Here is a 20,737-nt window from a genome sequence, read left to right on the forward strand (position 1 = left end):
ATTTGTCTGATGATTCAGGAGATGACCTGTACAAACCAAGTAAAAAGGATCTTCAATCTTCAGACTCAGACATGACATCTGAAAGGGACTCTGCAAGTGAACCAGAATCCTTATCCAATATACAGCTTGTAAAACCAAAGAAAAGGCATCGGGACAAAAATTGGAAAAGAAAAGGTAAAAGTTTGAAAAAGAAGTTTGAAAAGAAGAGGAAAATTGTACATGCAACTAGCTCACAGAGCCACAGGTCAGGACCCTGGAAAATTAGAGAAAAAGAAAATAATGCAGAAGCAATCACTACAACCTTAACTGAAACAGAAGCCATCAGATTAAGCCAAAAAGCAGCAATGAATAGAACAATCGTTCTTAAATACCACACAATAAGATTAGACAACCTCTTACTCAGCAATGGATTAAAAAGAATCCAAACAATAGCAGATGGGAATTGTTTTTTGTCGGCAGTTGTTAAGCATATCTCACCAGAAAGCCTTGACATGAATGTCCAAATCCTCAGGAAAAAGCTGGTTGATCACATGTCACGTGAGGATTACCACTACAAGAAGTTCATCTCGTTTGACCATGAAACAACTGTTGGGGGAAAAAATCAAAAATTTGAAAGTTTACTGCACGACTTTAGTATTGATGGGCATTGGAACAATGAACTTGCTGACTTCATGCGTTTGACTTTAGCTAATATGTACAACAGACCATTAAGGATATATTCAAGTATGATGTCAAATTCAGTTTATGACATTATTCCTGATTTACAAGACCATGAACATTCTCAGGAGTATATCAAAGTTGCTTTAATTGCCATAAAGGGTCAGGAGCATTATGATGCAGTATGTCATTTGGATGAAGTTCTTGAAAGAACATTTCAAACAGAACAATCAACAATAGGTGATTGCAGTCCACCGAATAATGTTCGAACACCTATGACGAATAAAAGGAAAAGAAGTACTCCAGTAACACCAAGGAAACGTGCAAACTATAAAAGTCCTGTCAAGAAACAACTATTTCGAAAGAAAAAAAAAGAATCAAGAAGTATGTAAAAGAAATGTAAGGCAATTTAACAGAGTACATGGTTTACCTTATACTGGTCTAACAGGAAAAGAACAAACAAAGAAAAAGATGCAATATCGTGACTGTTCAAAATGTAAATTCAAATGCTCTGTAAAGATAACGGCACAGCAAGCAGGGGATATTTTCGCCACTTACTATCAGTTGGGATCATATGAGAAGCAAAGAAACTTTATTTGCCAACATGTAGAGCAAACTAAGGCCAAAAGATGTACCACAAATAGAAAAGAAAATTCGAACACTTATTTTCTAACTACTGACGGTAAAAAAGAGCGAGTTTGTAAAGCTTTCTTCCTGGGAATTCTGCATGTCAGCAAAAAAACAGTAGAATATTCCTTAAAAAAGAAAGAGCATGGAGTATTTGTTGGCCGTGATAATCGTGGAAAGAACCCATCCATAAACCGAACTCCAGAAGGTGATAGGCATTTTATAAGGGAACACACACAATCATTTCCAACGGTATCATCACACTACACAAGAAAAGACTCCAACCGCCAATATCTAAGTTCAAACCTGTCAGTACAAAAGATGCACCAGCTGTATGAAAAAGAATGTCAGAGGAAAGGCAAAAAAACATGTAAAATTAACGTCTATCGTGATACCTTCTGTAATGAGTTTAACCTGGCATTTCATAAACCAAAAAAGGACCAGTGTTCAACATGTACTATCTATTATGAAAAGAAACAAAGAGGTGAAATTACAAATGAAGACGAAGAACAATTTCAAGAGCTTCAAACGAAGAAAGATAAATCAAGGGAGGAAAAAAGACTCGACAAGGAAAGAGCCAAGACAGATCGATCTTTTACTGCTGTTACCTTTGACTTGGAGGCAGTGCTGCCAACACCCTGTTGCATGGTTGGGGATCTTTTTTATAAAAGATGTCTGTCAACATACAACCTGTCATTCTATTCACTTGGGGATAGTAAAGGCACATGCTATTTGTGGGACGAGACGAATGGAGGAAGGGGTTCAAGTGACATTGGATCGTGCATACTAATGCACATCAACTCACTAGCGGAAAAAAATTCCGCTGTTGAAGAAATTACATACTTTTCAGATACTTGTGGTGGACAAAACAGAAACCATAAGCTTTCTTGTAACAATTTTCATAATATACACATGTATTTTAAATTAAGCTATTTATATTTTGGATAACGGAAGAAGGCGATGGCTCATGGGTCAATCAAGTAGTACGCTTTCTTTTTCGCTTGATGGATACGCTCTGCTTGAGTATACTATTCTTGGAACATCTGGTACTTTCCGCAGTGGTCTTGGGTGCTGATTTTGAGGAAAAGAAAATGTGATGATTCAGAGCCCTGTCGGGAAGATGACAGTTGGCCCAGATTTATTGTAATAAAAGGAACAGAAGAAAAACCAATTTCAAAAATATCGCCCTTTGTTGCTGGTACTGTTAAAAAAGTTTCAAAAATGAGATCTGGCAATTTGTTGGTTGAATGTTCCAACAAAAGTCAATCAACAAATTTACTTACAATGTCTACAATATCAAACTTTCCTGTTTCTGCCTCTCCTCATAACAGTTTGAACAGCTGTAAGGGGATCATTCGAGACAGAAGTCAATACCTTGGTGACCTTACCGTGGAAGAAATCGGTGAGGAACTTTCAAGCCAAGGTGTAACTAATGTTATTAGATTTCAAATTAAAAAGAATGGAAATATAATCAAATTAAATACTTATCTTTTGACCTTTAGAACTCCAACTCCTCCTCCATCTATTACTTTAGGTTGCTTCGGAATCAGAGTTGACATGTTTATCCCAAACCCAATTCGATGCTTTACTTGTCAAAAGTTTGGTCATGGAAGCAAACAATGTCGTGGTAAGCAGAGATGCTTCAAGTGTTCTGACGAAGGACACGAGGGAACAAACTGTCACTCTGAATCTTCTAAATGTGTAAACTGTGGTGAATCCCATTTTTCATCGTCTAGGGACTGCCCTGTTTACCTTAAAGAAAAAAATATTATTAAAATTAAAACAGAAAGAAACATTAGTTACCCAGAAGCTAAACAGATAGCTTCTGTTTCGAATGATCTCCTTGTTTCAAACAGACCATCGTACGCCAGCAAAGTTGTCCGCTCATTCAGTCACGAGAATACACAAACTCGCATGACTTGGCCAATTGATGCGGACAATTTTAAAATGCTGCCTGTTGAAACAGAACCTACCGATAGAATATTAATTCCAAGAAAACCAATATCTTCCAAAACCAGTACTCAGTCAACTCAATCTTCCCTACAGAGCTCACTATCATCACCAAAAAAAAATGAGAAAAAAAAATCAAATAAAAAAGAAACAGTAGAAATACACAATTGGAGCGGTGAATCTGTCTGGGATCTTCCCAGTGATATAGATGATTCTTCCACCTCCAAAAGTCTTCCTTCATCTGCATCCAAGAAGGTATCTTCTTCGTCCAGTAAACAGTCTACCAGAGCCCCATCTCCTCTTCGTTCTCAAGAAAAGAAGGATGTCCAAAAGAAGCCAGGAAATACATCCTCTCAGAAGTCTTCTGATTCGAGGTCGCGGGGTAGGGGTCGAGGCGGAGTAACACCAGCTGCGCGTAGTCCTGGAGATCGACGACTCTCCTCGCACAACAGATTTTCAACACTTATCATCGAAACTGAAATGGAAACCGAAAGTGTTCCGCCACCCGAAAGATCACGATCTCAGGGTGAGCGAAATAAGAATGCTGGCAAACTCGACAGCATTCGCCCTTCTTTTATTAAATAATGACAAATATAATCAAATGGAATTGCCGAGGTCTTAAAATAAATCTTCTCGAGTTAACACTTCTAGTTCAGTCTTTTTTACCTATTGCATTTTGTCTTCAAGAAACTCATCTAAAAGAAAGTGACAACGTATCTTTAAAAGGATACAACATGTATAGCACATTTTCTAAGGTAGATGAACGTGCTGCAGGCGGATCATCCATTTTTGTGAAGGACAACGTCATTCATAGCACAGTCCAACTCACAACGGATCTGCAAGCAGTTGCAATTCGTTTATCATTAGACAAAACAATTACATTATGTTCGATATATATTCCACCTAATTCAATTATCGATAAAGCAAAACTTAAAAACCTCACTGATCAATTACCCTCACCATTTATACTTATGGGCGACTTCAATGCCCACAATCCATTATGGGGTAGCAAGACTCATAATGCCAAAGGTAAGATCATTGAGGACTTTGTCTCTCAAGAAGGATTATGCATTTTTAATGATGGATCTAATACGTATCTTCATCCTGGAAACGGGTCTTATTCTTCTATTGATATCACTATATGCGATCCCTCTCTGCTCCTGGATTATTCATGGCGTGTTCATGATGATCTATGTGGAAGTGATCACTTTCCAATAGTACTTGAACATTTTTTTAATTCTGCCCAACAGAGAGTACCACGTTGGAAACTTGACAAGGCGGACTGGTCCTTGTTTGAGAATCTCTGTCGAACGGAACTTCAGTCAAAGATGTTTGAGACTGTGCAAGATCCAATTTTAACTTTTAATACAGTTCTAACGTCAATTGCTGACAGAACTATTCCTAAGACCTCGGCAAATCCAAAACATCCCAGTAAACCATGGTTTGATGACGCATGTGATCAAGCCATAGGTGACCGTAAAAAATCTGAAAGACGGTTCAATCAACAACCAACGACGGAAAACTTGAGTAATTTCCGTATTTTTCGCGCTAAGGCACGGCGGACTTGTAGGCAAGCCCGACGAACATCCTGGAAAAAATTTGTCTCGGGGATTACATCTCGCACTCCGATGACAAAAGTTTGGAATATTGTAAATAAAATAAAAGGTAAAAATTCTAAAGCCACTGTAAAACATTTGAAAGACGGCAATAATTTATTAACATCTGAAAAGGAGATTGCCAACAAACTTGGTGAAACTTTTGCAAAGTCTTCTTCTTGTAACAACTACAGGGAAGACTTTAAAAAAGTTAAAAAAACAAAAAGAAAAAATTAAATTAAACTTTAAATCAAAAAATGGTGAAAATTATAATAAACTATTTTCTCTTGAAGAACTTAAAACATCTCTGTCAAAAGCCCATGATACAGCTTGTGGGCCTGATAATATTCACTACCAACTCTTAAAACACTTGCCAGATTCCTCGCTAGAAGCTCTCTTGCAGCTCATGAATAACATCTGGGAATCTGGTGATTTATCATCAATCTGGAAGCTTGCAACCGTCGTGCCTATTCCAAAACCAAGTAAAGATCATACGGATCCTATTAATTATCGACCAATTGCTCTTACCAGTTGTGTCTGTAAAACACTCGAACGGATGGTCAATGATCGCCTTTGTGGTTCCTGGAATCCAATAGGCTATTAGCCAATATTCAGTGATGATTCCGACAGGGTCGCAGTACTCTTGATCATCTTGTTCGATTCGAATCATTTGTCCGTAATGGTTTTGCGAAAAATGAGCATGTGGTGTCGGTCTTTTTCGACCTTGAGAAGGCCTATGATACTGCATGGAAATATGGTATTTTAAAAGATCTATTTGATATGGGGTTGAAAGGCAATATGCCTAATTTTATTTCTAATTTCCTCTCTAACAGACAATTTAATGTTAGAGTTAATTCGACCATGTCTGATCTTTATGATCAAGAGATGGGTGTCCCTCAGGGCAGTATTTTATCTGTTACATTATTTAGTCTTAAAATCAACAGCCTTGTTGAAGTTTTAAAAAGTAATATTGAAGGTTCATTGTACGTTGATGATTTTTTAATATGTTACAGAGGCAAAAATATGAATAACATTGAAAGACAATTACAATTATGTTTTGGAAGAATTGAAAAATGGGCCTCGGAAAATGGTTTTAAATTTTCCACTTCAAAAACGGTCGGGATGCATTTTTGTAACAAAAGAAAATTGCATCTTGATCCAGAACTAACTTTGTACGGACCCAATTAAAATGGTTGATGAAACCAAATTTCTTGGGTTAATTTTCGATAAAAAGTTAACCTTTCTACCCCATATCAAAATGTTAAAAGCGAGATGTTTAAAAGCTTTAGATATTTTTAAAGTTGTCGGCAGCACTGACTGGGGTGCTGATCGCAACATTTTACTCAATTTATATAGATCTCTTGTTAGATCTAAACTAGATTATGGCTATATAGTGTATGGCTCTGCAAGGAAGTCCTACATACAGATTCTCGATGCTGTGCATCACCAAGGTTTGCGTCTCTGTCTTGGCGCATTTAAAACCTCACCAGTTGAGAGTCTGTATGTAGAGGCTGATGAGCACTCACTCACTGACAGACGTTTGAAGCTTGGACTTCAATATGCTGTCAAACTAAAAGCCCATTCAGATAATCCTGCCTACAGCTGTGTTTTTAATCCGATTTATGAAGATATTTTTGCAAAACATGAAAATAAAATTCCTCCGTTAGGTTTACGTTTAAAACCACATTTAGCTTCTTTTGATTTAAAATCTGTTGCTCAAGTTCAAACTTGCAAATGTCCTCCATGGGAACTTCCCAAACCAAAAATGATATTTGATCTCCGTGAACACAATAAAAATAAAACAAATCCTCTTTTAATTCAGCAACACTATGCTGAAATTAAAGCCGATTATCTCGATTTTTCAACTGTCTATACTGATGGATCAAAAGATGGTGATAGAGTTGCATCTGCTGCTGTCTTCAGGGACAGAGCTGCAACCCTCCGTTTGCCATCTGATGCATCCATCTTTACTGCTGAAGCAGAAGCAATAATTTTGGCTTTGAAATTTATTGCTTCTTCAGATAAATCCAAATTTATTATATGTTCGGATTCACTTTCATGCTTACAAGCTATACGAAATACTAAAATTAAAAACCCAACAATCCTGAAAATTTTATATGTAATGAGGAATTTAAAAATTCTTCTGAAAGAAATAATATTTCTATGGGTTCCGAGTCATGTTGGAATCCTTGGAAACACAGCTGTAGACCTTGAGGCAAAGAATGCCCTGGGTGACCCTCTATCTAACTGTGATATACCATATACTGATTTTAAATCTAATATTAGAGAATATGTTTTTAATATATTGAAAAATAAATGGAGTAAAAAAGACGATAATAAATTGCATGAAATTAAACCTAATTTAGGCAAACCTTTTGATAATATTATGCGCAGAAAAGATCAGTGTGTTATTACTAGATGTCGTATTGGTCATACTAGAATAACACACGAGTATCTTTTAAAAAATGAAGATGAACCACAATGTGTTCCTTGCAACTGCAAGTATACTATTAAACATGTTTTAATTAATTGTATTGACTTTGCTGATATTCGTAAGAAGCATTTCAATGTCAATAATATGTATGATTTATTTAATAATGTTCCATTTACAAATATTGTTGCTTTTTTAAAAGAAATTGGAATTTATTATAAAATATAAAAATGTTATTATATTTAAATCGATTTTAATTTTTATCACGTTATTTTACTGTTGATTTTTATTTGTATATAATCAATTTGCTTTAGTCAAGAATTTTAGTGTATTGAAGGACCCTTTGTCTTATTTTAAAAATATGCTTTAAATTGTAAAAATATTCGAATTAGCTCTAGCCGCGATGTAGCCTTTTTGTGCTAATGCGGCGTAAAGCAACCAACAATCAATCAATCAATCAGAAACCAGTTTGTGACCTCTGCATTGCTGTATGCCTTAAATTTTCATCCAAACTTAAAAGCAATTAATTACAAGTTTTTTGAAAGGGGTCACTCGGAAATGGAAGCCGACTCCATACACTCATCAGTTGAGAGAGCCAAAAAAAGTACAAAGGTATACCATCCGTCACAGTGGGACACTGTCGTGTCAATGGCGAGGAAGAGAAATCCTTATATTGTTATTCCAGTGAATTATAGAGATTTTTATGACCTAAAAGGCTTAAAAACCGACTTGAACATCAATTTGAAAAAAACAGTTTCGGGAGAAACAATCAATTGGCTGAAAGTCAAGTGGATTCGGGTAACGAAAGAAAATCCAGGAAGTGTATTTTTTAACAATGGCTTTGATCCTGAGAATTTTATGGAAGCTAAGTTCCAGACAAGTAGTTTAAGAGGAAGAAAAAAGAAGACTGGAAATATTAAACTGTCACCTTTGTACGAGTCTAAACTACAAATGTCTGCTGCAAAGAAAGCAGATCTCCTATCATTGTGCAAGAGCGGGGTTATACCAACTACATATCACTCGTACTATGAAAGTCTTCCGGTCGGAAAATTGGTGAAGGACACCTTGCCAGAGCCAGACATTACAGAAAAAGATTTCAATGACAACATTTAATTCAAATCCAACGTCTAATGCTGTGCATTTGTAACAAATAATAAATCATGTTCTATTCAATTTTGTTTTTAATTACAAAAAGCCGACTGTCAAAAGGTACCAGAAAAAATCTCTGAATGCTCAGACTAATGTCAGGTCAATGTCATACAAAATATAAATACAAAATCAAATATTATTCATTATTTTATACCGTTAAAAGCTTTAAATGAAATACAGAATAAACCAAACACAATATGTAATTATATTCACTTTTTTGGCTTGTACTGACTGCAGAACCGGGCATATTTTATGACAAATTAGTGAAACACTTCTGTCAGTATAAATATAATCCAAACAATTGTCAAAATCCTTACTTAAGCAATAAAAGATTGAAAATATTTAAAACACTTACATGATGAAACAGAAAAAATGTTGAGCAAAAAGGTGCTATATGGCAGATAGTACCCTTTTGTTCTAAATTTTTGTCGCCTTTGTCAAAAGGCAAAAAGTGGCTATCTGCATTGACCTACTTTTATCCGATTTATGCCTACTTAATCATCCCAAACTTTTGACAAATTACACACATCAACATTATCTCATATTTGACCAATTTATAGATCATATAAATGACAAACTGATTTTTAATAATTTGATAAACCTTTAAACTCGATTTTCTCAAAACTATGAAATATGCAGATAACCCCTTTTTGCTCTGAACCCTCGTACTGTTAATTTATAAAACAGAATACATTGTGTAGTACAAATGTAAAAACTATCATTCTTTAATCATGATTGGCAATCACACCTCATTTTTTTTTATACTGAAATTTACCTGTTTAGTCAATTCCAATTGATGACAAATTAGTTTCAAAGTACAGCACAGTCTAGTCACATCCTGTATTAAAGAAAACAGAAAACACATGAATAATTGAAAAACTTGATATGCCACAATTAAATCAGATAATTTATCCAAACAATCTTGATCAATCAAATAAATGATTAAAGATCTATACCTTTTATATTACAAGGCTATCTTTTTTTAACACTTTCTTATATATATATTTTCTTATTCATGCTATGATATGATAGAGGATATAAAAAAGTAGAGTATGAATACTTTGTACTTGCTAGCTAGCTACATTTATGTAATGTTCACACACTTTAAAACAACTATATAGCCTGATACTGGATGATTACAGAGGCGGATTTAGGGGGGCAGGGTGCCCGCCCCCCCCCCCCTTTTTGGGAAAAAATTTGGTTGCTTATATAGGGAATCATTGAAGCGTGACTGGAGCGGGCTCCCTCTTAGGTCAGTCAGTGGGCCCCACTTATGAAAATTTCTGGATCCGCCACTGGATTATAAACAAATAAATAATTGACACATTTATGAAAAGTGCAATTATGTATCCTCCACTTTCTCCTGAATGAAAGTTATAGTTATTTTGACAAAGATTTATAAACAATGAAGTTTGTCATACAATATATTTGAACTTTCAATATATTCAGAGTTATGGTTTTTTTTTTAACATCAGTATTTAAAATTGATTATTCATAACTTTTCATTTGAAAAATACCCCCACATTTTTATTTCTATACTTGTTTCCATGAAATAAAGTACCATGATATAAATACAAATTCAGGTTTGTCTAATGATACTTGTCAGTCTGATTAGACAATCAATCAGTAAATTTATGTAAATATTTAATTGATTTTTTCTGAAATCAAATGACAATTTATTGGAAGTAAATAAAGAACACTACAAATAACAAATAGTGTTATATGCCCGAATCTAGATTAATTTTCGACTTAAAAAACGAACAATTGTTAGTGATCACGTGGTCAGATTATAAAATAAACATGGTCAAGTTGGAATTCGATAACACCTCCCCCTTTTTTGTATAGAAAAAGAAAACAACACCTAACGTTTCGCGAATTTAACACATCGTATGAAAACAAAAATAACATAAGTGATATTGTACTTACAGTTGGATACTCGAGTCATGTTTTCCGTCAGGTACATCATCAAATCGTATGAAAAACTCATAAACAGCTGACACGCACTTGCTTGTTTTGATGCCTTTTCAAGCTTTGAAATGACGTTGAGTGTAAGAATAAATGTGCTGACAACCAATAGAAACGACTACATGACGTCACAATTAGATTGCGATAGAATCGTTGAAAACTTATGGAGAACTGCCTTAACATTACTGCGTGTCTACTGGGCTGGTGATACCCTCGGGGACTAATAGTCCACCAGCAGGGGCATCGACCCAGTGATAGTAATAAAATTAACGGTATCAATTTTCTTGCAACAGATGCGCATTTCGACATTACATGTCTCTTCAGTGATGCTCGTGGCAAAAATATTTGAAATCCAAAGCTTATATAAAAGATGAAGAGCTATAATCCAAAAAAACTGAAAAGTGAACCTGTGCCCACTTTGCTTTAATAGCTCATTTTATTAAAGATATTGAATAAATGCAATGGAAATATAATATTTAAAATCAGATTCAACACAAGTAAACAAGTCAAATCATTTTCAGAAATATTCATACATGCTGTTCCTTCTAACATTTCTTTTTCTTTTTGGTCTAGATGGACCAGGTTGCTAAAAGTTGCGCAACTTCGTTCAATTCCATATCTGTTTGACTTTCATCATCTTCTTGTAATTGAAACGTGTCCTTAGTTTTGAGAGTACACTCTCTTCCTCATCTTTGTTATGTGCATCCAAATGATCATCCTCAACATCATTCTTATCGTCATTATCATCATCCTCATCGTCGTGGTTGAAAAGTTTCGTTAGAACTTTTGGGCTAGTTTGTTAGTTCCGGACCCCCAAGTGTGACTGGGGAATAGAAATATGGTCACTTGGTCTTTTACCGACCGGCAGTAAAGCGCTTGCTGAAGTGGGGCGTCCGTTTGGCTATGCGGGATGTATTAAGTTCGCAGTCACGTCCGGTCAGAATGGGGACGTTAAATCCGATGTCTCGTGTAAAGAGAGTGCCACGCTCTTTGCACGTTAAGAACCCTTGCAACAACTCTCTTTGAGGGGTCCGTAGGTGGCCTGTTGCAAGGCAAAATTTCTGTTCCTATCCAATATACCCTCATTTTCCAGTGGCAGTCCAAATTTCCCCGACCATCATCCTAAACGGCCTCTATTATGACAAGACCTACCTATTGTATTTATTGTGAACTTGTTCTCGTCCTGAATATGCATGAAATATTTGCCACTGGACGTTAAGCAGCCAACAATCAATCAATGTTAGTTCCGGTTTTAGCATAGATAACCTTAGCCGTATTTGGCACCACCTTTTGGAATTTTGGATCCTCAATGCTCTTCAACTTTGTTCTTGTTTGGCTTTATAAATATTTTGATATGAGCGTCACTGATGAGTCTGATGTAGACGAAACGCGCGTCTGGCGTACTAAATTATAATCCTGGCACCTTTGATAACTATTTACACCACTGGGTCGATGCCACTGCTGGTGGACGTTTCGTCCCCGAGGGTATCACCAGCCCAGTAGTCAACATTTCGGTGTTGAAATGAATATCAATAATGTGATCAATTTTGTAAATTTCATGTTTACAAAACTTTGAATTGTACGAAAAACTAAAGATTTTCTTATCCCAGGCATAGATTACCTTAGCAGTATTTGGCACCACTTTTTGGAATTTTGGATCCTCAATGCTCTTCAACTTTGTTCTTGTTTGGCTTTATCAATATTTTGATATGAGCGTCACTGATGAGTCTGATGTAGACGAAAAGCGCGTCTGGCGTACTAAATTATAATCCTGGTACCTTTGATAACTGTTGACTTATTTGCCAAAGAGGAACTTTGTGGTTAGTTGACAAATAGATATAAGAAGATGTGGTGTGATTGCCAATGAGACAACTCTGCACAAGAGACCAAAATGACACATCCAAATAACAGTATATAAAAGGAAACAATTATAGATAAATATACGGCCTTCAACACGGAGACGTGGCTCACACCGAACAACAAGCTATAAAGAGCCCCAAAATTACTAGTGTAAAACCATCCAAAGGAGAAAACCAACGGTCTAATCTATGTAAAAAACGAGAAACACGTATACATTACATAAACAAATGACTACTGTACATCAGAATCCGAATTAGAATTAGAGGGCTAAAAAGGGGGGAAACTAGGGTTTTCTGGTCAATGGACAATTAAGACAATTTAAAAGCAGTGTAAGGGAGGTAATTCAAAAACAGTTAACATACAATGTTTGGTATGTTCGGATTTACTTCTCTTGCACTACTTGTAAATATTGTATAAAGGAATGTCCCCAAGGGTGACTGGGGTATAGAAATATGGTCACTTGGTCTTCTCCCGACCGGCAGTAAAACGCTTGCCGAAGTGGGGCGTCCGTTTGGCTGTGCGGGATGTATCAAGTTCGCAGTCACGTCCGGTCAGAAGGGGACGTTAAATCCGATGCCTCGTGTAAAGAGAGCGCCACGCTCTTTGCACGTTAAGAACCCTTGCAACAACTCTTTGAGGGGTCCGTAGGTGGCCTGTTGCAAGGCAAAATTTCTGTCCCTATCCAATATACCCTCCTTTTCCGGTGGCAGTCCAAATTTCTCCTATTGTATCAACCTACCTATTGTATTTATTGTGAACTTGTTCTCGTCCTGAATATGCATGAAATATTTGCCACTGGACGTTAAGCAACCAACAATCAACAATCAATGTATAAAGGAATGTCAGGTTTTTGACTTATTGCAAGAAAAGGGGGGTGGTAGTAGTTTTTCAATTTTTTTCCAAATTTCTCAAATTCCAAATTTTTGAAAAATTTGAAGATGAAATCTGTACAGCACAATATAGCATTATATATTTGTAAGATTTTGACATTTGTTGTGTTACAGAAACTCATATAATGTCAAGAATTTGATCACAATCCAAATTCAGCGCTGTATCAAGCTTGAATGTTGTGTCCGTACTTGCCCCAACGGTTCAAATTAAATCAAATGATGCATCTTGGTCATAATGCCGATTACTAGTAGTTGTCCACACTAAAGACACTGAGACAGGACTTGTCCTTTCTGAGTTATTGTCAATTCCTGTGAGCTCGAGGCTGCCACTCGTCAGCATATATTCAATCTAATGGATAAAGATTTAAGTGATAGGCAATTGTCCCAGGTAGCATTTCTATCTATGGGATCAGACAATGCAAGTGTAATGATAGGTCGACAGAAATAGTTATATGCCTACGTTAAAGAAAAAACAGTCTTCTTAAATGATTGTTTAACGGATGTGTTCGAATGTTCACCATGTGATCCCTGATTATCAGTATTTGTATCTATCGTGGATTGCGTGATTGTCTCAACTAATTTGAGGAGTTGCGGATAGTCATTTTTACAAAATTTTCATGATTAATTTCTTGACACTGAATCAGACCAGTCTTTATGAAGTATGTTAATTTATACAAAAGTTTATTATCTTTAGTTGATTTAATGTCAACTGTAACTGACTTGAGGGACTGGCTTTGGGATAGCGTCCGGGTGGGTAGGGGGGCTGTCAATCAGGAAATTTCTTTGTCAATGTTTTCCATTCCGCACTTGACTCTGTAGTCTTCCATTCATTGAAATCATTGCCTATAACGGATGAAATCTTCCAAAATTCCTAAAAGCATTGCCTATAACGGTTGAAATCTTCCAAAATTCCTAAAAGCATTGCCTATAACGGATGAAATCTTCCTATCTTCACTTGATCTTAACAAACTGAGACTCTAATTAAACAACAGGAATATACTCATATTTTAACAGGCCTTAAGCACCTTATAATAGTATGCAGTCTCATTGCGATTTGCCTCTAAAGTGCAAGATAGACACGGACACATTTCCATATAATGTATCATGTTGACTACACACATGTCCGAACCGATTATTTAAGGAGCGAAAAAAAATGCGCAAGTTTTTATATTCTGCAAATTTCCCAGACTGCAAGGATGGTTGATGTGTAACTAATCCATATGCACATTCCTGATCTGAAGACAGATATTTATTTTCTTAATCAGGTCTTAAGTGCTTTCTTTACTGTGCTTTTCCCCATCTTCTCTAAAACAGTGATTCTGTGCCTGGCTTTCTGAAAAAGTAAAAACAAATGTTGTAAAAATTGAATTTATTTTACTTCAAAAGTGTTTTTTTTTTAACCAAACAGAAAATGCATTGTTATGTTATAAAATTCATACCAAATTGTATCATTAGCTGTATGTAAAGAACTGAAATAATTCGAACAGTATAAAGTGTATTTTTTGTTATCTCCAGTCGCCAATTATATATTTTTAATTAATTAAAAATAGCACCTTTAAAGTTAATAAAAGGCACCTATTAGATAAAACTTTCTCAAATTTGAAATTTAAAGATAAGCTATAAATCAGAACATTCAACCGTTGTAAATGCATATATATATATCTATTAAACTGTTTTTGGTTCTTGATTGTGTTTGAAGTAACAACCTCGTCTTCCAAATAGTAAATAATTAACACACTCACCAGAGCTGCATTCCACGATCTATCATTGTTATTATCTGCACCACTATCAGAATAACTCCATTGAACATATGTGTTATGCTGTTGGGCGATGTATAATAGGATTGTCAAACTTTACTTACTAGGCGCTACAGGGACAGATACAACCATAACCGGTACTGCAGCCTGAGCTGCCTGAGCTGCTGTAGCAGTGGGTGTTGTTGCCGCTAATAGTCCAAGAAGTAACAGCGGTAAAAGAGCCGAAACTAGGGAAAAATCAGTCCCTGTACCACCTCCAAAAATATATTTAGTAAAAATCAATTAAAATCGTCATTTGGTGTTTTATCATGAGTGAGAGTAATATTTTAAATAAACTTAACAAAAATATATCCAATCAGAAATATCTAATGTAGATGAATGAAGTCATGTTTGTTTGTTTGAAGAAAAATACACACATAACCAATGTATCAAATTACAATTAAAATCTTCTTATCACAAACAATATATTTATTCCGACAATAAAACAGGCGAGGAAGCCTTTGATCGGACGTCCATCTGTTATCATCATCAAAGGTGTGTATAAAACATCATACTATTACAACTTTGATAAGTAATGGATATGCAAATCTTTAATATTCGATGTTCATAACCATGCAAATATTTATCATTTAATTACCTCCATCCTCGAACAATCCTTGTGCATAGCACGTATTACTTGATAGAAATATGACAATCAACAAAACAAAATATATCTGTAAATAATAAAATTACGTAAAACATATTATGTGAATACAATTATATTCCAGTCGTTCGCATAATTATTACTGACATATCTATTGTTATGATAAGCAAGAATCAGATGATCATGTCAACTCAACACTTAACTTTTGATATTATTGTCTGTTTATTTTATTCACATATAGTTGTCAATATAATCGAATTTTATGTTACTGTCAAACATGCGAGAGGTTTATCTAGCTATAAAACCAGATTCATTCAACTATTTTCTACATAAGAAAAATGTCTGTACCAAATCAGGAATATGACAATCGATGTCCATTCGTTTGCCGTGTTTTAGCTTTTGATTTTGCCATTTGATTAGGGACTTTCCGCTTTGAATTTTCCATAGAATTCTGTATGATTGTAATTTTATGTAACACTTTATGGTAAAACAGGTTTGTGTCGTAGAGTTAAATTAATGTTCAAAAATTGTAAAAATATACTGTTATCAATTTCAATGCATTATACTTTTCATACAATTATTTGAATTATCATCATACCACTTTCTTTGATTTTTATTTCAAAACACAACCTTCACGAATTTGTTATTAATTTGCTATTATTGTTAAGCCAAACATTAATATGTTTGTGAATAAGCATGCGCTTGAAATCATTATAGATTTACGTTTTTTAATTAAATTTGGATCTATTGTTGTTCCAATATTTTTATTCTTGTACAATGATTGAATCTACATCTACACACGGTATATGGAAAGGAAAACTATATGCATATTCAAACTAATTTAAACATGTTAAAGTAATTTTGAAGAAAAGAACATGCAATTTTCTTAAACACTTAATGTATAATCAAACATCCACATATTATTTCGTCTATATTAAGAAGGGAGGACTGTTTTCGAAACCATATAACATGGAGATTTTAAACATTTTCAAATGATTTGAAATTTCAAGTTTTCAGACTGTATGCACAAGCATATGATTAGTTACTAGTAAGTTATTGTGGTGTAGATGTATGATTCTATCAAAATTCGTATTAAGTATACAATATTTATTCCATTCAAAGTTTCTAACATTATAAGTTTGGAAATAATTACAATAATGAAATCAATAATGTATTCAAGAAATCAAAATCATTTGAAAATGTAGGGTTTGCATTAATATACGTATTTTAGCAAGCCATATTTTGTTTTCTTAAAATCGAATTAGTTTAACATGTAAATAAATTTGCATAAGGATTAAAGCTAAAATGGTTTGAATAAATTTAAAGGACATATTGAACAGAAGTTCCATGACAATGGTTAGGTACTATCATCATTATTCAAAGACATGTAAAACATGCACAAAAGCAAAGGAAAAAACTACATACTACTGAATACTTTGAAATCTTACCTTGTAATGCTGAGCCATCATGCAGACTATGCCACGGTCTTGAAGAACTTTGATATTTATATGTAGTATTTGAATGGTTGAACGAATATTCAAATAAGCGCCATAGGCTGTATTAACCAATCGCATGTTGTTACAACTCTACACAAATACATCCTGTTATTGATTGATGCATTTCTTTTTTTTGGTAGAAATGTATCAAGGCCATTTTGATTAGGCAAAGCGCGTGTATTAGCTATTCCGGTTTTAAGGCGAAACTTGTACATGTTGTAAATGCTATGCATGCTCTGTATTTTGAGAAACATTTTCTGCTGGATTTCTATTACTGTCACATAAAATCATTATGTTTGATTAAGTTGCTCATGTCAATATACCAGAATTGTTTACAACTGTCAATCAAGAAGGCGGTTAAGCTAGCTGTGAAACAGGGTTAATTTATCATTTATTGGGTGATGCTTGCACCGAATAAAAAAACCTATACAGTTGTATTAGTTCTGTTGATTGATGAAATGTAATCTGTGAACTTACTTAGACGTACCGTATTTTTTGTAATACTTTTTTTTTCAAATTTCGTGTCTGTAATTGAAAACTTATCTGGTTTGAAACTTTTGTAAACACTATTCTTACAACACAGCATAGGCTCCGTACATGGCCTGTTGCAAGGCAAAATTTCTGTCCATCTCCATTATACCCTCATTTCTAGTGCAAATTTCCCCGACTCCAGATGGCCTCTCTTGTGACAAGACCTACCTATTGTATTTATTGTGAACTTGTTCTCGTCCTGAATATGCATGAGGCTATTAGCCAATATCCAGTGTGGATTCCGACAGGGCCGCAGTACTCTTGATCATCTTGTTCGATTCGAATCATTTGTCCGTAATGGTTTGCGAAAAATGAACATGTGGTGTCGGTCTTTTTCGACCTTGAGAAGGCCTATGATACTGCATGGAAATATGGTATTTTAAAAGATCTATTTGATATGGGGTTGAAAGGCAATATGCCTAATTTTATTTCTAATTTTCTCTCTAATAGACAATTTAATGTTAGAGTTAATTCGACCATGTCTGATCTGTATGATCAAGAGATGGGTGTCCCTCAGGGAAGTATTTTATCTGTTACATTATTTAGTCTTAAAATCAACAGCCTTGTTGATGTTTTAAAAAGTAATATTGAAGGTTCATTGTACGTTGATGATTTTTTAATATGTTACAGAGGCAAAACTATGAATAACATAGAAAGACAATTACAATTATGTCTTGGAAGAATTGAAAAATGGGCCTCGGAAAATGGTTTTAAATTTTCCACGTCAAAAACGGTCGGGATGCATTTTTGAAACAAAAGGAAATTGCATCTTGATCCAGAACTCACTTTGTACGGCAACCCAATTAAAATGGTTGATGAAACCAAATTTCTTGGGTTAATTTTCGATAAAAAGTTAACCTTTCTACCCCATATCAAAATGGTAAAATCGAGATGTTTAGAAGCTTTAGATATTTTAAAAGTTGTCGGCAGCACTGACTGGGGTGCTGATCGCAACATTTTACTTAATTTATATAGATCTCTAGTTAGATCTAAACTAGATTATGGCTCTGCAAGGAAGTCCTACATACAGATTCTTGATGCTGTGCATCACCAGGGTTTGCGTCTCTGTCTTGGCGCATTTAAAACCTCACCAGTTGAGAGTCTGTATGTAGAGGCTGATGAGCACTCACTCTCTAACAGACGTTTGAAGCTTGGACTTCAATATGCTGTCAAACTAAAAGCCTATTCAGATAATCCTGCCTACAGCTGTGTTTTTAATCCGATTTATGAAGATATTTTTGCAAAACATGAAAATAAAATTCCTCCGTTAGGTATACGTTTAAAACCACATTTAGCTTCTTTTGATTTAAAATCTGTTGCTCAAGTTAGAATTTGCAAATGTCCACCATGGGAACTTCCCAAACCAAAAATGATATTTGATCTCCGTGAACACAATAAAAATAAAACAAATCCTCTTCTAATTCAGCAACACTATGCTGAAATTAAAGCCAATTATCCAGATTTTTCAACTGTCTATACTGATGGATCAAAAGATGGCGACAGACTTGCATCTGCTGCTGTCTTCAGGGACAGAGCTGCAACTCTCCGTTTGCCATCTGATGCATCCATCTTTACTGCTGAAGCAGAAGCAATAATTTTGGCTTTGAAATTTATTGCTTCTTCAGATAAATCCAAATTTATTATATGTTCTGATTCACTTTCATGCTTACAAGCTATACAAAATACTAAAATTAAAAACCCAACAATTCTCCAAATTTTATATGTAATGAGGAATTTGAAAATTCTTCTGAAAGAAATAATATTTTTATGGGTTCCGAGTCATGTTGGAATCCTTGGAAACACAGCTGTAGACCTTGAGGCAAAGCATGCCCTGGGTGACCCTTTATCTAACTGTGATATACCATATACTGATTTTAAATCTAATATTAGAGAATATGTGTTTAATATTTTAAAAAATGAATGGAGTAAAAAAGATGATAATAAATTACATGAAATTAAACCTAATATAGGTAAACCTTTTAATAATTTTATGTGCAGAAAAGATCAGTGTATTATTACTAGATGTCGTATTGGTCATACTAGAATAACACACGAGTATCTTTTAAAAAATGAAGATGAACCACAATGTGTACCTTGCAACTGCAAGTATACTACTAAACATGTTTTAATTAATTGTATTGACTTTGGTGATATTCGTAAGAAGCATTTCAATGTCAATAATATGTATGATTTATTTAATAATGTTCCATTTACAAATATTGTTTCATTTTTAAAAAAAATTGGAATTTATTATAGAATATGAAAATGTTATTATATTTAAGTCGTTTTTAATTTTTATCACGTTATTTTACTCATATTTATTTTTATTTGTAAATAATCAATTTGCTTTAGTCTAGAATTTTATTATATTGAAGGACTTTTTGTCTTATTTTAAAAATATGCTTTAAATTGTAAATATATTCGAATTAGCTCTCGCCGCGATATAGCCTTTTTGTGCTAATGCGGTGTAAAGCAACCAACAATCAATCAATCAATGAATATGCATGAAATATTAACACTGGACGTTAAGCAACCAACAATTAATCAATCATTACAACACAGCATATACGAAAAAGGACAAAAAGGATACTCTCACGGCTCGGGGCTCTATTTATAAATGTTTGCATAATTATATACTTTTTTTTAGCAAGAATGGAACTAATAGGAATGCTCGTCAAAAACTAATTTTGAAAATCATGAACTAAAAAAGCAATGCCCAATTATTTGTTTAATATAGATAAAACGGCAGTTATGATTTGGAAAGGGGTAGAGGTTATTTCAGTTGAACAAGACATTTTAACAGACTTTTTTGGAAAGGACTGATCAACTGCTCAACCACAATGTCTAATTTATAGCTAATTTGAATCAAAGCGATTTGATGAAATTTTGAATGAGTTATCTACCTTTACGAAATAAATTTGTCGGTATGTGTTTTTTACTTATAAAACATTTCCCGTAATCCTGGAATGTTTTTATTTGAGACACCTATGTCCTAACATAGAAAATGAGAACACGGTCAACGGTCAAGGTCGAGATCTCAATTGTGACATTTCCTTGTATTTGCATTTTCTCCAACATTTTATCCATTTACAAATATTGTTGCATTTTTAAAAGAAATTGGAATTTATTATAGAATATAAAAATGTTATTATATTTAAGTCGTTTTTAATTTTTATCACGTTATTT

At 34.4% G+C, this 20,737-nt stretch overlaps 1 protein-coding gene and 1 long non-coding RNA gene across 2 annotated transcripts; one reads left to right on the forward strand and one right to left on the reverse strand.

The window, feature by feature from the left end:
• Positions 1-1,128: 1,128 nt before the first annotated feature.
• On the forward strand, positions 1,129-8,569 carry LOC139506957 (uncharacterized). Its single transcript, XM_071295586.1, has 4 exons — positions 1,129-2,198; positions 3,465-3,760; positions 4,606-4,710; positions 7,781-8,569. Exons 1-4 carry the CDS (start codon positions 1,129-1,131, stop codon positions 8,371-8,373), a joined length of 2,064 nt encoding a protein of 687 aa, XP_071151687.1. The 3' UTR covers positions 8,374-8,569.
• A 6,465-nt stretch (positions 8,570-15,034) lies between these two features.
• LOC139506962 (uncharacterized) lies at positions 15,035-16,992 on the reverse strand. The gene is made up of 3 exons (XR_011660490.1): positions 16,973-16,992; positions 15,519-15,594; positions 15,035-15,135 (listed from the first exon to the last, which is right to left on the reverse strand). It is a non-coding gene; the product is annotated as an uncharacterized lncRNA (long non-coding RNA).
• Between the last annotated feature and the right edge of the window lie 3,745 nt (positions 16,993-20,737).

The sequence above is a fragment of the Mytilus edulis genome, unplaced genomic scaffold (genome assembly GCF_963676685.1).
Source record: "Mytilus edulis unplaced genomic scaffold, xbMytEdul2.2 SCAFFOLD_253, whole genome shotgun sequence".
Taxonomy (NCBI): Eukaryota; Metazoa; Mollusca; class Bivalvia; order Mytilida; family Mytilidae; genus Mytilus; species Mytilus edulis.

Excerpts from the sequence above, each read along its gene's own strand:
- LOC139506957 (XM_071295586.1), top strand. The coding sequence starts at position 1,129 with ATGCAATATCGTGACTGTTCAAAATGTAAATTCAAATGCTCTGTAAAG. Across the intron at positions 2,199-3,464 it reads AATTTTCATAATATACACAT|TCTTCCTTCATCTGCATCCA; the intron begins GTATTTTAAATT and ends CACCTCCAAAAG. Across the intron at positions 3,761-4,605 it reads CGAAAGATCACGATCTCAGG|TTCTAACGTCAATTGCTGAC; the intron begins GTGAGCGAAATA and ends CTTTTAATACAG.